The following is a 13,599-nucleotide window of genomic DNA, read 5'->3' as shown; positions in this document are numbered from 1 at the left end:
TCAGTTTCGCAGCGCTTTCCAAAAAGCTGTACTTGCCAAGCGTGTGTATCCTGTTTTTCTCAGCTAGTGTTTTGTACACGTCAGTTAGGTGAGGCGGAGTGGTGGTGGGACTCGGGCTCTCTGTGTACTTACTGCTTCCCTTCTTCCTGGTTGTTCTGTCAACGATTGTGAGAGGATATGTGAAGCCACCACACGCGACTCTGGATTCATCTGTTTCTTCTTTAGCCAGGTCACTACCCATCTCGCATATTCCGACACCTTCTTCTGCACGCAGCTGTGGAGGATGACCATCTGCACAAACTGACCTCTCATCGATGTGCGATGTCCCTTTTCTTTCTTATCAGTTCCTTTTTCTTTCTTTCTTTTTTTAACTTCATGTATTTAGTACAGAATCTCACTATGCAGTTCGGGCTCGTTGTGATCCTCCTGTTTCAGCAGTGAGAGTGCAGGCGAGCGCCTCCACACCTGGCTGGTGGTGCGCTCTGCACGCCCAGGGCAGGGCCAGCATGGCATTGGTACCAGGGACGGAACCCAGGTCCTTGCGCTTGCAAAGGCAAGTGCTTAGACCACTGAGCTCTCTCCGCGGCCCATAATTACCTCTTTCTTAAGTCAGTTTGTTTAATATTAATTTAGCCTCTCTAGATTTCTTTTGCTTAGTGTGGTTTCTGAATGACTTTGGATTATTTTATCCACCTTTTCCATATTAGGTTGTGATGATGTGAGCCCTTTTAAAGTGCTCTCAAGAAGGCTGCGTTTTGTTTGCTTTTGTCAGCAGGTGATCGGTGATCGGCCAACGGCTTCAGACTGAAAACTCCATCTCGCTTTGTCAGTAGCTTATAAAATCGTTCATTTTACAAAAGCTTTGTACTCTGTCCTTCACACGTACTTTTCAATGGCCAATTTGAGAATTGGCCAGGAATTATGTAAAACTTTATCTTTCGGTTCTTGCCACATTGTTTGAGTACTGTCTAAGAATGTTACGTAATCCTAACTGTCCTGCTTGAGGTTGATTTGGACTTGTAGTATTTCATGTGTGGAGTGAGGAGCTCTAGCTTACTCATTTCTGAGATATACACACGCACACACACACACGCACGCACATGCACACACACACACACACACACATGCACACACACACACACACACACACACACACACATGCACACTTTTCCCAATCTTGGATTTCCTTTCCTAGATCTTTGGCTAAAATGGTAACCGTTTCTCCTGGAATTTTTGCCTTCTAATTGTTTCACAGTGTATGGAATTGGGACTGTTCTTAGAACAATGAGGTAAAAACAAAGTTTAAAAAAATCACAAAGATTCCCTTCCCCTCATGTTCTTTCAACCACAAGGGCCTCTGTCTGGTTCTTCAGACTAGGGAGGGAAATGAAATTTTCGTGAGGTTTTATGTTCCTAGGTGGCCACTTCCACCACACTGCCACTCTTTAACTGTAGGAACCCATAGCGCAGCACCCAGGGGGAGAAAAACATAAGCTAAACAAAATGAGAATCCTCCACACGCTGTAGCTTGCAAAAGTTTTTATTTCTGGGTAGTCTTGGTAGAAAGGTTGAGTTTCTCTAAGATTTTGCTTGTTCAATTCATGGCTCTGTACCGGGCTTGTATCCTGCTAGCTGGGATAGGAAGCCAGCAGCGTACAAGCCCAGTACCCTGAAGTTTTTTTCCTCCTTGAGTTAGAGGTGGAAAATAAAAGAGGTAGAGAGAAATGCTGAGTTCATCCCTTGAGAGTGGTTCTTCGGGTTTTACTCCCTTCCTCATCTGCCTATTAAGTTTTCCGGGTCCTGAGATAGCTATGTTTTGGAATGTATGCAGACTTTTCCATTGTACTTAGTGGGAAAAAGAGTTTGTGCTGGGCCTGCTGCATGTTGGCTAGGGCACAAAGACTCCCCAGCCGTCACTTTACTTATTACACTGCCCTTGGCTGATTTTTTAATTCCATTTTCCCCAATCATAGATCTAGCAAAAACATGATGGAAATCATTCACAACCAAATATTGGCCTGTAAAATCTTTCTTAAAATGATCCATTGTAGCAGAGCAACCATTTCCAAAGGCAAGGCTCCTAACGAGTGGGCATAGACTGCCAAGCCATTAATCAAAATACACAACGCTAAAGCAGTCAGCCTTCTGTGTGCATGCTATTGTTTGTGTAATTTCATTATACTTCTGGCAATGCATACTTGCTAATTATGTTTCTATTTTGATTTTTAAAAATCTCTTTTATGTTAGCAACACGCAAAATCAAACATGAAATTCTCCCAGAAAAATATCAGTAGACTGGGTTTGCTTCTTCAGTACTGAAGACAGTTTCATTTCTCATAAAACACATGTCTTAGGTTCTTTCTTTATATTTGGTAAAATGCAATAGTCCCTCAAACTTTCACACATTTTAGTGACCCAGAGACAGCACACACCCTGCCTGATATATGCACGGAGTGCACCAAGTCCTCATTGCCTTTGCCCTCAATTTGTGTGTTGCTTTTGGCTCCAGAATCCTTAGTTGGAGTCCATGTGCATGCTTTTCCTATACTATACAAATCAAAGAAGCCACTGTACATAAACGGACTCTTCTCACCTTACCAACCACTCCTTCCGAGACAAACTCCATTCCCACCCTGCATTTTCCATACTTGTCATATTATCATCAGCTGCTTTGGTATCCCCAAAGAATACTAACTCCTGATCGATAGCCAGACATGTCTGGCCATGGCCTACACGTGCCCTGGGTAGTTCATTTATTTGCCTTGGTGGATTTGCTAGAGTGGAATTTAATCAATAGCTAATTCATTAATTCTGGTGAGGGAGGACATAGAGCCCAAGCTAGACAGAGGCAGCTGGTGGCCCCAGCTCTGATTGAAATATGACAGCCACTTCAGCAGACAGCTTCATGGGGACTGAGCTGTCTATGAAGTTTACTTATTTATTCCCCATAAAAGGAAAAGCTGAGAAAAGAACATAAACACAGGCGACATTTCATTATGTTACGCTGCTCTGGCAAAGCACATGGCTTCCAGGATTAATGCTCCAAGCAAAGCACAGAGAGGGCACTTGGATCAGAACTTGGACCGCAACTTGCCTTGGATCAGAACCGCGGCAGCATTTTCAGCTCACACCAGTGTGGGACTAGGCTGTTGAAATGGAGCCTGAGTAGATCTTTGCAGTGCTCACAAATCACCGTCTTAAAAATGACTCCATGTTCTCAGTGACACCAGTGATAGTTTATACCCCAACTTTTAGAAAATCTTTATAACAGCAGCCTAGCCTCAGTAGCTCTCAAAGCAGGTTAAGCGGCTGTCGTCATGTACGAATCCCCCTTTACCTTCAAATCATTCACCTTAGGACAGAGCGTGGTAAAAGCGGGCAAAGCTCGTTGATGAAGAGCATCTTCCTTTGTGGCTTCACCAGATCTGAGGGGAAACTCTAGGTGCCTAGTTTTTGGTACTCTCACACTAGATGCCAGAGAATCTCTTCTGTTTTTCATGTTCTCTCCATAGCTGAGGGCTTCAGCTGAAATGCTGATTTCAGTTTTGTGAAAAGCAAATTTTTAAGTCATGTTTACCTTTACTTTCCTAAACAAAGCATTGGGCTTTAAGATACTGACATCAAATCAAAGTTTCCTCACTCATATTCCGAACTCCCTCCTCCATCACTGTGGCCAAATGAAAGTAATTTTCACTTTGGACTGGAATTTCCCATTGACATGCTTGAAGGATACAGGAAGAACTCTTAAAGGAGAGAATTCGGAGTACTGTTAGCACTGTCAGGCAGAAGTAATCAATAGTCGTAACAAACAAGTGGCATTGAGGGACTATTGCTGCTTTGATGGTCAGCAAGTTCTAATGATCAAGCTTGTTGCTTGAGGAGACCTGACAGAATACGCGGCTTGGGACCGAAACTGCCGTCACTACTTCTTTCTCTCCCCTCCTTCCAGCTTCTGTCCTGTCATGTCTCCCGGGGAAGTAGCTCGGGCACTGAGGGGACTTTCATGCCTCCCAACAAAATCCGGTTCTTCCTGCTCATTCACTGGGGCCTTTAATTGCTCATTGGCTTCTTTTGTTGGTTCTGTTACAATCCCATTCATATGTTCTGGGTGTCCTCAACAGAGAGGTTCACCTTCCTGCTGAGATACTGCGACCATTCCCACAGTCTCAGACATCCTGAGTCTCAAAGACCTCTGCTGTCTCCCTGAACTCCATATGTTATAGACTTTCTGCTGGGATCCAACCGTCCCTTCCCTGCCTTTGAGCCAAAAGCCAATTCTCAACAAATTCATCATCATTTTCAACGTGCATTTGTGAGAAAACCCCCTAATCCTGCATATAAACTTGTTTACGCCTTTAAGTTCATTAGATACCAATGTGATCCTATTTTCCTTTAAAGCATTTTCTCATGCACGATTTTCTTCATGCTTACCACCATCACCTTGCTTTATATGGTCATTGTTTAAGTTCCCAGAACCAGTTTCATAGCTGTCTTAATTCAATAATATGTAAAGGAAGGCTGTGCTTTTTACTCACAACTTATTGTGCTAAGTGTACACTTTCGGCTTTCATCTCCCCAATTCCTCAATGCCTCTCAAAAGCATCTTATGACTTTTGAATTATCTTCAGTTATAGGTCTTCCTTTGATAATTATGACTCATAATTAAGTATGTAAAAGCTCGTTCACTTCCAGCAAAATATGAGGTTCCCTCCTAGCTCACAGCTTCTACCTTATCACACATCACACCCAATTGTCCCTTGCTGTGTCTCTGCTCCTCCCTCTCTCTCTCTCCTGTTCCCCTTCATCCAAATGGGCCCCTCCGAATATTGCTATTTCACTTTCGACCTTGGGTGGCAGTTCTAGCCCTCTGTGTGTCAGGGATGCCTTGGATAAGTACACAGTCTCCTTGAGAGGCCCCAGGAGGATCTCTACAGAGCTAAAATCTCTGCCTTGAGTGTTGTCTTCTCTATAGCTGATCCCTTATGCTGCCAACAGAGGAAGCAGCCCAAAGATCCCTTCAGCTTGGGTCTTCTCTTCTCAAAAGGCTGCCATCCTGGGCAAACTTCCCTCTGGGTAGCCAAATTGAGCATCAGCTTGGCTCATGGAAAATTCACTCAACGGTGCAACAGTACAGTTGATATGGTGGCTCTCTAGGCTTGCCATGGCAGAGTGTCACAGGCCTATCTCTGGCCATCAGAATCTTTTACCTGGAAAGCACACACAAACTCACATAAACTGCCAGAGCCAGGGCCAGAGCCAAGCTCTCCTGGCTCTCCTCAGAGCAGATTGGCTTCGACATTTCGGGTCTCAGTAAGTACTAACTGTGAAGTGCTTCCAATTTCTCTGCTTCCAGTTTTCCTGAGTGATGGGGTAAGTGTGTGGAATGGTGGCAGGTGGAGGGGCTATGGAAATAAATCCTCTTCCCCTTGCTAGCTCAGATAGTGCCAATCATTTCCCAATGCTCTCAAAAAATGAATACAAATTCATTTTCATCTGCTGCAGAATCCTGCGTGATTTGCTCTTTCCCTTCCCATTCTATCAGCATCCACCTGACCTCCTCCAGGTTCCTGTCTCTTGCCCAGCATGCTCCTGGCTTCTCTGGTGTCCCTTCAGCAGCACAGGCCTCGGGTTCTTTGCATATCCATCTCCTCTGCCCAGAAACTTCCCTCGCTTCTCCAAATCCCTTCTTTCAGATTTGTGCACAGAAGAACCAAGGCTTCTTAGACCACTGACTTAATGCGTGGTACACTTATATGATTGTTCTGTTCATTTCACTCACTTGTCACAATACAAGAGACTTCATTTCTCTTCTTTATTGACAAGTACAGACTTGATGCCTAGTTTACGTTACCTACCAAATATTCACTGAAGTTTGCACTTTCATACACTCCTCTCCAGTTCTGATATTTGGGGTTGGTGATGGTGATGGGCAGGTGAATTTTTCAGATCTTAGCAGATTCTTGGTGTTCCTGTATGAGAGAGAGACTTATTGCTCTTCAGCGGAGACACTCATCACCTGTCCTCTCCAGACGCAGCAATAGTTACAATTCCAAAATAAGAGAAAACCCAAAATCATATTTGGTCATCCTTGGGTCAATAAGGCAGCCCCAGTACCATGTCTTCAGCAGTTGGAAGTGGTGACAACTATGTTGGTGGCCACAATATTCTGTTATGGCGCAGAAGTAAGCTAGTAAATCTATTATCTATACAGCAGAGTGAAAAAGAAATGTTCAATTGAAATACATGTAGACCTGGTGGCTTTTATCAGAACCTATGTAAGCTGACTTAAGTTTCAATTGCTACTGCCCTCAGAGCTAAGTAAATTCTTTTTTTTTTTTCTTTAACTAGGGTTTAAACTTAGGCCCCTGAGTTTGCCAGGCAAGCACTCATTCTACCAGCTATCTCCCTGGTCCCAGTAAATTCTAATAGTTATTTCTTGGGCATACCTGCACACAAAGTTCCATTTATGTTATGCACAAGTTCATGCACTTATACTGACCTATACAACCAATAAAAATATTCAGCTTGTTTCACCCAATACTTGCAATTCATTCCCAGTGCTTAAAGATGCTCTTCCTATTTTACTCTTAAACATCAAAGCAGTGAAACGATTAATCACATTAATACTGATGCATATTTCTCATATGTCTTTCATTTGCAAATGACAACCAGAAGACTTTCCGAGTCCCTCCAGTTTATTCTAATGAGAAATAGACAGGTGTTAAACCCCTTACTCTTCTTTGATCATTCGGTTCTACGTCACTGATTCAAATCCTCAGATGTTGAGCTGCTCGTGTTTTCAAAGGAAATATAAGTAGTCTCACTTGGCAGTTCCACTGCCCACCCCCCAGAATGTCACAGTGGAATGGCGTTACATGTGGCGTTCTCTGGACCTTACTAGTTTGCCGGCCTTTGTGGCTAAGTCAGACCCTTGAATGTCGCTCAAATGTAGTCTTTTCTGCAGTCGATTATGTGGTGAATACAAAAGAACCATCCGCAGAGGATGGGATTAATTTGAGAGTAGAATACTTTAGAATAAAAGCACTGACTATACCACTAACCTATGAAACTGCTCTCTCCTAGGGACATTAATTGCCTATCTATGGAGACTTATTACTAGAATGTGTTATGTTTGTTCCCCCAAGAAAAATGAAATAATAATTTTTTAGCAGTCTATTAAAATGTCAAGGTTTATCTTGACGGCTGCTTTTTAATGTAAATGTTTGGACTTAATTGAATTCCTAATATGGGATGTCACCTAGAATTCTGATAGAGTCAAGAATCTGGCCTATGAAGATCTATGTCTTCTTAAAAGAAAAGGTATATTTGAAGTGTTATTCTGCAATGGTAAACACTTGCTCAGTGTAAGTTACTGCATGATTTTTACAGTGAGCCTTTTGAAGAATAGTGACCAGGCTCCCAGGTACCGTCTCTCTTCTAACATACTTACTGGGATGATCTCCAGGTAAATGTACCCGGGGACTATTTGTGATCAGTTAAATGTTATGGCTGTAAATTCTAGAATTATGAACAGTATACTCATCTGAAGTGTCAGAGTTCTACTCCTTTTTTGAAAAAGAAGTATGATATTGTTATGTAACTATCTTTTATATTTACCAAAAAATATAAAAAAGAGGGTTGGCCAAATAGCTCAGCAGATTAAAGGGCTTGCAAGCTGGTGCAGGGGCTGAGGGTTCAATCCCTGGGCCTGCCGTGCCACCCCCATCCCCAGGGCACATTGAGACTGGTGTGGTGGCATCCCTGTAATCCTAGTAAGACCCTGAACACCCTGTAGACCCTTCCCTAAAATATGAAAAAAAAGGTTTTGTTGTCATGATATACTGTAATAAGATATCGTGAGGCTCTATGGGGATTTATTAACAACTTTGACCATTTCCTACTTCTTGAGCTTATATAGAATACTATGGGAAAACGCGAATGTGTATGACTGAAGCAGTATCTTTCTGGAAAGCAGACCAAATACAGACCTGAAGTTCTAAAACATCCAGCCAAAAGTAAACCAGAATGATCTCTTCTGTGAACAGCTGGAGTTCTGCCCTCACTCGCATCTGTCAGTGAGAGATTAGCAGATCATTCAAAGTCCCCTGAAGTTTTCTCTCATGTTAAACAGCCTCATTGTACCCCTCCAAAGAGTGTGTCTGCATTTAAAATACTGATTCAGTTTTTTAAAAAATTATTAAGTGTCCTTTTCAGAATATGATGATGCAAAGATATCTTGTTATGGGATGGTCCAACTTCTCCATTTCTAACCATCAAAACAGACCTGACAATGTTATTTCAAGAATAACTGGAGAAGGGCTGGCCAGATAGCTCAGCAGATTAAAGTGCTTGCTTAGGCAGACGCAGGAGCTGGGGCTTCAATCCGTGGCATGCCTGCCCCTGGGGCATGCCGAGATGGGCGATTGAGACTGGGTGTGGTGGCACATGCCTTTAATCCCAGCTCTTGGGAGGCTGAAAACAGGAGGATGACTACGAGCGTGATCTGTGTAGTGAGACCCTGTAGACCCTTACTAAATACATTTTTTAAAAAGAATAATTGGAGAAATAAAACCATTTAGGCAGTTCAAAAAGGAAGACATATTGAAGTAAAGTACATCTAAAGAAAGTTAGTAATTTTAAAGATTTTTATCACTTTGGGCATTTATTTTGGTTACATGTAAAACACTCAACAATAGTGACTTCAGCAGAGTTCTCAATAAACGTGGTCCTTAGCAACATCTAAACAATACCAGACCCCTTGGCGCCATCTTTGTGATTCTTAAAGACTTTCACAGACCACAGCAAGGTGAATACTAAAGATGAAACCTCACATACAGCATAAAGCAAAGAGAAGGGGGATGGCAGAAGCAAAGAGAAAATCTCAGTTTCCTAGGAATCTCATGGCCAACTTGTGTTGATCTTTGGATCACTTTGTTTCATATTATTAATCCCAGCCCCAGTGTGGCAAATAAGGTACAAAAATGAGGATCAGGTTTGCCAGACTCTAATTTTCACCTTATTGGCCAGGTCGTGTTATTTGGGTCTTATCTTTGCTTGTCAAACTCAGTGTTCTGCTGCTTTTTCTGATGAATCACAAAAAGTAGAAGTTTCTTCTTTGAAATTAAACTGAGAACACACTGGGTAATTGCCATGTCTTCTCAGAAAAGCACAGTTAGCAAGGACTCGAATATTTTGGATGGTAGGAACACATAGGAGTATATGAATGCATTTGTGTATATTAAATATATATTAGTATCTGTCCTTTCCATCTTCCAGTTATGAAGTTTTTGATGGAATAAAGCTTTTGGTCAGTCTGGAAGATTAATTGAAAAGTAGATGAAGCTGAGAGCAGGGAGCTTAAATGTTGTCCTCTCAGAAGTATCGATTACTCTCTCTGCTGCAGATCCCTCCGAATTGATTGGGTGTCTCCGGGGAAGCCAAAAGGCATCCTTCTTGGATATGAGGTTTTACGGAAAACGTGGCATCCATGTTCTAAACTCCAGAAGTTAGTGGAGACCCGCAGCGGTGAGCTCTGCAAGGTGGTGAAGTGCCCCAAACCTCAGAATATCTGTGGACACACTTGCTTTTCTCCCAAAGCTAAGGTAAGGTTTTTCAGACCAGTCAGTGGGATGCATTCTGCTTGCAAATCATTCTGGGCAACATCCCTTGTTTCTTACGTCATGCGTCGTCACGGTAGATGTTTCTACTACTATTGTACCAAGAGCCTGTCAAGATGAAAACATGTTTTCTAGCAACCATGTGAGCATTTTATCCTTCCCGTTCATCTTTACAGGAAATGCAAGTTTATTAGAGAACTAGGGAGCCTCCGAAGTTTGTGTCTGATTGGGAGACTTGGAATTTTCTAGTGATAAATCCATTCGGCTGCACACCCTCATTTTAGGACGGTGCTCACTTGTAGATTAATGTTCCTATTAGCTGCTGTTTAGGAATCAGATCAATAATACAGCCAGACAGAGAAGTTTGTAAATGGTGCTTATTGACAAATGACACAGAAAAATCCTTAGTTTGAAGATAGGGTTTCATATAATGAAACGGTATTCTGATTTACCAATAACTTCCTGCATTCAATGATTAAAACTGCTACTGAATTCCTAAGATTCACTGCAAAATAACTCAGTAATTAAGAAAGTGGGTGATAGAAGCAATATGAATTAAAATTCAATTATTGTAACTGACACAAATTTTGTGGCAGTTACCATGTAAGATATGTAGAGCTAGGCAGGTATTAACTACATACATCTTTGACAGTCATTCTCCAAAATTGTTATTATATTTAAGTTTTACATCATTTTAAGCTTCTAAACATAGTTCCTGGCGTATTTTTATAAGATTAAATTTCTGGGGCTGGCCTGATAGCTCAGCAGCCTAAAGCACCTGCTTAGGAAGAGCCCAGCTGTCCCCCGCCTGCCGTGCCAGCCCCGCCCACAGAGCATGTGGAGAAAGCGATTGAGACTGGGCACAGTAGCGTGCACCTGTAATCCCAACACTTGGTACTCTGAAAATACTAGAATCACTATGCGTCTGATCTATGTAGTGAGACCCTGTAGACCCTGACCTGAGAACAGAAAAAAAAAAAAAAAGATTAAATTTCTGAAAAGAAAAATGCTGAATAAATTTGCTTATTAAAAATGTTTTCCAGTGAGGGAAAAAAAGATAAAATTTGAAAAAAATATGAGTGAAAACTTAGAACTCATACCTAAATTTTTAGCTGCTATTATGCCGATATGGCCTATTGTGTGAGAAGCTGGCAAACAGAAAATAACTTTATAGACACAGGTATTAAAACTTTAAGATTTGTCTAACACAGGGAGCAATGTGTTGATCAAAATGAAAACTGACTGGAGTCAAAAAATATTGAATCAGTTTGCATTTCTATAAAATAAAAAACTTTTTTAAGTGTAGTAGTTAAATGAAGGCTAGTCTAGAAACTATAATGTCTTTTAAGTTTTCTCTAAAACATTGAAACATAAATGCTCATTAAATGTCCACATTAAATTAAAATAGAGATGTGATGGAGTGAAGAAAAATTAATAACCATAACACAGTATTAACAAGGTATAACATGTGGCAAAATTTCTGTATATTCAGGCTAAATTATTTATAAAGTTACATTTGCTTTTCTTTATACATTGATATCAAAACCTGGGTTTTTTTAAAGCTTTCAAAAAGATTTTTTTTTTTTTGTTCCAGAAATTGAGCTGACCACCTCGTGCTTGCCAGGCAGGCGCTGTGCCATGGAGCTATATCCCCAGCCCATAAAAAGATTTGAGTCTTTTCTTCAAATAATGACTACTTGTTGTAATATTTCTGAATTCAATAGTCTTAAGAATAACAAAAAGTGACTTAGTCTAATTTTGAATCAGCCAAAGAAATAATTAAGATGAGGAAAAGATAGCCAGGTACGGTGGTGCATTCCTGTAATCCCAGTATTCTAGGAGGTAGAGGTAGGAGAATCACAAGTTTGAGCCCAGCCTGGACAACTTGGTGACACAGCAAGATTCTATCTCAAATAAAAAATTAAAATGAAAAAATACTAAAATGGAAGCTGGAGATGGACATTGGTATGAAGGCCTGGGTTCAGTCCCCGACACTGAAAAAAAAGATGGAAAAAGTCAGGCACAGACACCTCTTATGCCAGAAAAGAATCACAGATCATCTTTAATAGAGAATGACTATGAACAGAAGATCAAGGAGAAGTGAAGTGAAAGTGACCACTCAGGAAGGGGCTGGGGGAATCTCACTTCATATTCTTGAAAAGAAACTTCACCTTGCACTGTTCTTCTAAGATAAATGTTACACGTGATTAAAAGGAGATGCAAATTTAATGACAACTTTAGAAGTCTTACTTTTATTTTCAGGACTTCATAGACAACAAAAGGTATTGTCAGTGAAAGCAAATAAGTGAAATCAGTTAAAATTTTGAGAGAAAGTCTTGTTTATAAATGTTGGCTTGAGTCCAGGCATGAATATGCATTTGTGGGAGTAAGGGTGCAGCGAAGTAGAAAAGTGACTCCCACCGTGAGTCTGAGGCGCTCTTGGCTAAGTCACCATAAGTAGCAGTGGGACCAAGACACAACTTCGAGTTCCACCACCTGACTGAGCGTGGTTCTCAAATTGCAGGGAATCCAGCGCCACAGACTTTGTGCAGAGACTTGACTCCATAGTTTTGGCTGGTCCGAGAGACTGTACATTTCTAACATATCCCCAAGTGCTTCTTCTGCATCTGCTCCAGGGATGACACTTGGAGAATCACTGGATTATAGGTCAACTTTATTTAGGTGAGGTTTATGTTATGGTTTTGGTGCCAAGGACAGAGTCCAGAGCTTCTAGCTTGCTAAGCAAGTGTCCTACCTCTGAACTAAATGCCAGCCTCAAGAATCATGGGATTATAAACAGCTTTTGAAAACCAGCAGGCGAGGAAATGCCCACCTATGTGAAGATGCTCTGATGAATTGTCTCAAGTTACTGAAATTTCTGTTTCTTCCATGTAAGATGAGGACCTTGAAGACTAAAGTAGACCAGGTAACGCTGCTTGGGGTGAGACCTCCCAAGAGAAGTAACTGCAGAATAGCAGTGCTCTGGGGACCCATCAGCAGCCCAAGCCAGGGCAGACAAGAAGGAAGGGACATGCTTCCCATTGTTGAAGGGGACAGAGAAGGGCTCTGAGGATGAATGGATGCATACCAACAGTCTAGTCATTGCTTACTCCATCAATGTTGAGGATGTCAGGATGTCAGGAGAGAAAAGAATGAACGTGCATGGGTGTCCAAGGCCACACTACATGTGAATGATAATTTGATGAGTCTTTAAGATTAAACAACAAATGTCAAGACTACATTTCACTGTCATAAAACAGCAGGGAGATGGGTGCTGTTTTACCTGACTGCTGTTCCTAAACTCCAAGTGAACACAGAGAAGGTTTCTTATTCAACTCTAAAAAAATGGGACATAATTGTGAAATGTATTTTTCACACAGAACATGACACTGAAGAAGCAGAAGTCAACTAGTTTACCCTTGGCATTAGACATTTGAGTCTTCCTTGCTAAGGAATAATCCCAAAATGGAAACTCATTACACTTGGGTTTGCAGAGCTGCTTTTTGCATTGAGCTAAATTCTGTGCTTTGGATGACTTTGTGAATGAGTAAACTGCCATGCGCTGCCCCTGCCATGCACTGCCCCTGCCATGCGCTGCCCCTGTTGAAGACCCAGATGCTGCATTCTGCAGTGACGGCATTCTGCTCAGGTGTTGGTGTGCGTTGGAGGTGGCAGTGAGCAAAAAGGGAAAGAAGACCTCTTCCACTGATTGTACCAGCCACGGCAAGCATCCACCTAATTAATGTACCTCCGCCAAACCGAGGTTCTGAGGTTACATTTTGGAAACTCGTCAGTGTTTGATTTGTTGTATATACAACATGTCAGTCTCTATGGCCTGAAGGGAATATGCAAATAATGATTTGATTGTTCAAGCACATAATTTCCTCCACAGCTCCCAGAGAAAACACAGATGTAAAAAGCCTTTTGAAAATTAATTTCCATGTAGATTTCCTTTTTTAATGTGGTACTTTATGACATATAT

General features: G+C 41.5%; 1 protein-coding gene across 1 annotated transcript in view; it reads left to right on the top strand.

Moving 5' to 3' along the window:
* Ush2a (usherin) overlaps positions 1-13,599 on the top strand; it is a 732,353-nt gene that overhangs the window by 550,588 nt on the left and 168,166 nt on the right. The window contains exon 48 of the mRNA XM_004626936.2: positions 9,404-9,602. Coding sequence (XP_004626993.1) covers positions 9,404-9,602 — 199 coding nt within the window. The remainder of the gene's footprint in view (positions 1-9,403; positions 9,603-13,599) is intronic.

The sequence above is a fragment of the Octodon degus genome, unplaced genomic scaffold, assembly GCF_000260255.1.
Source record: "Octodon degus isolate 3935 unplaced genomic scaffold, OctDeg1.0 scaffold00017, whole genome shotgun sequence".
NCBI classification, from domain to species: Eukaryota; Metazoa; Chordata; class Mammalia; order Rodentia; family Octodontidae; genus Octodon; species Octodon degus.
This window is presented reverse-complemented; position numbering and strand designations above follow the sequence as displayed.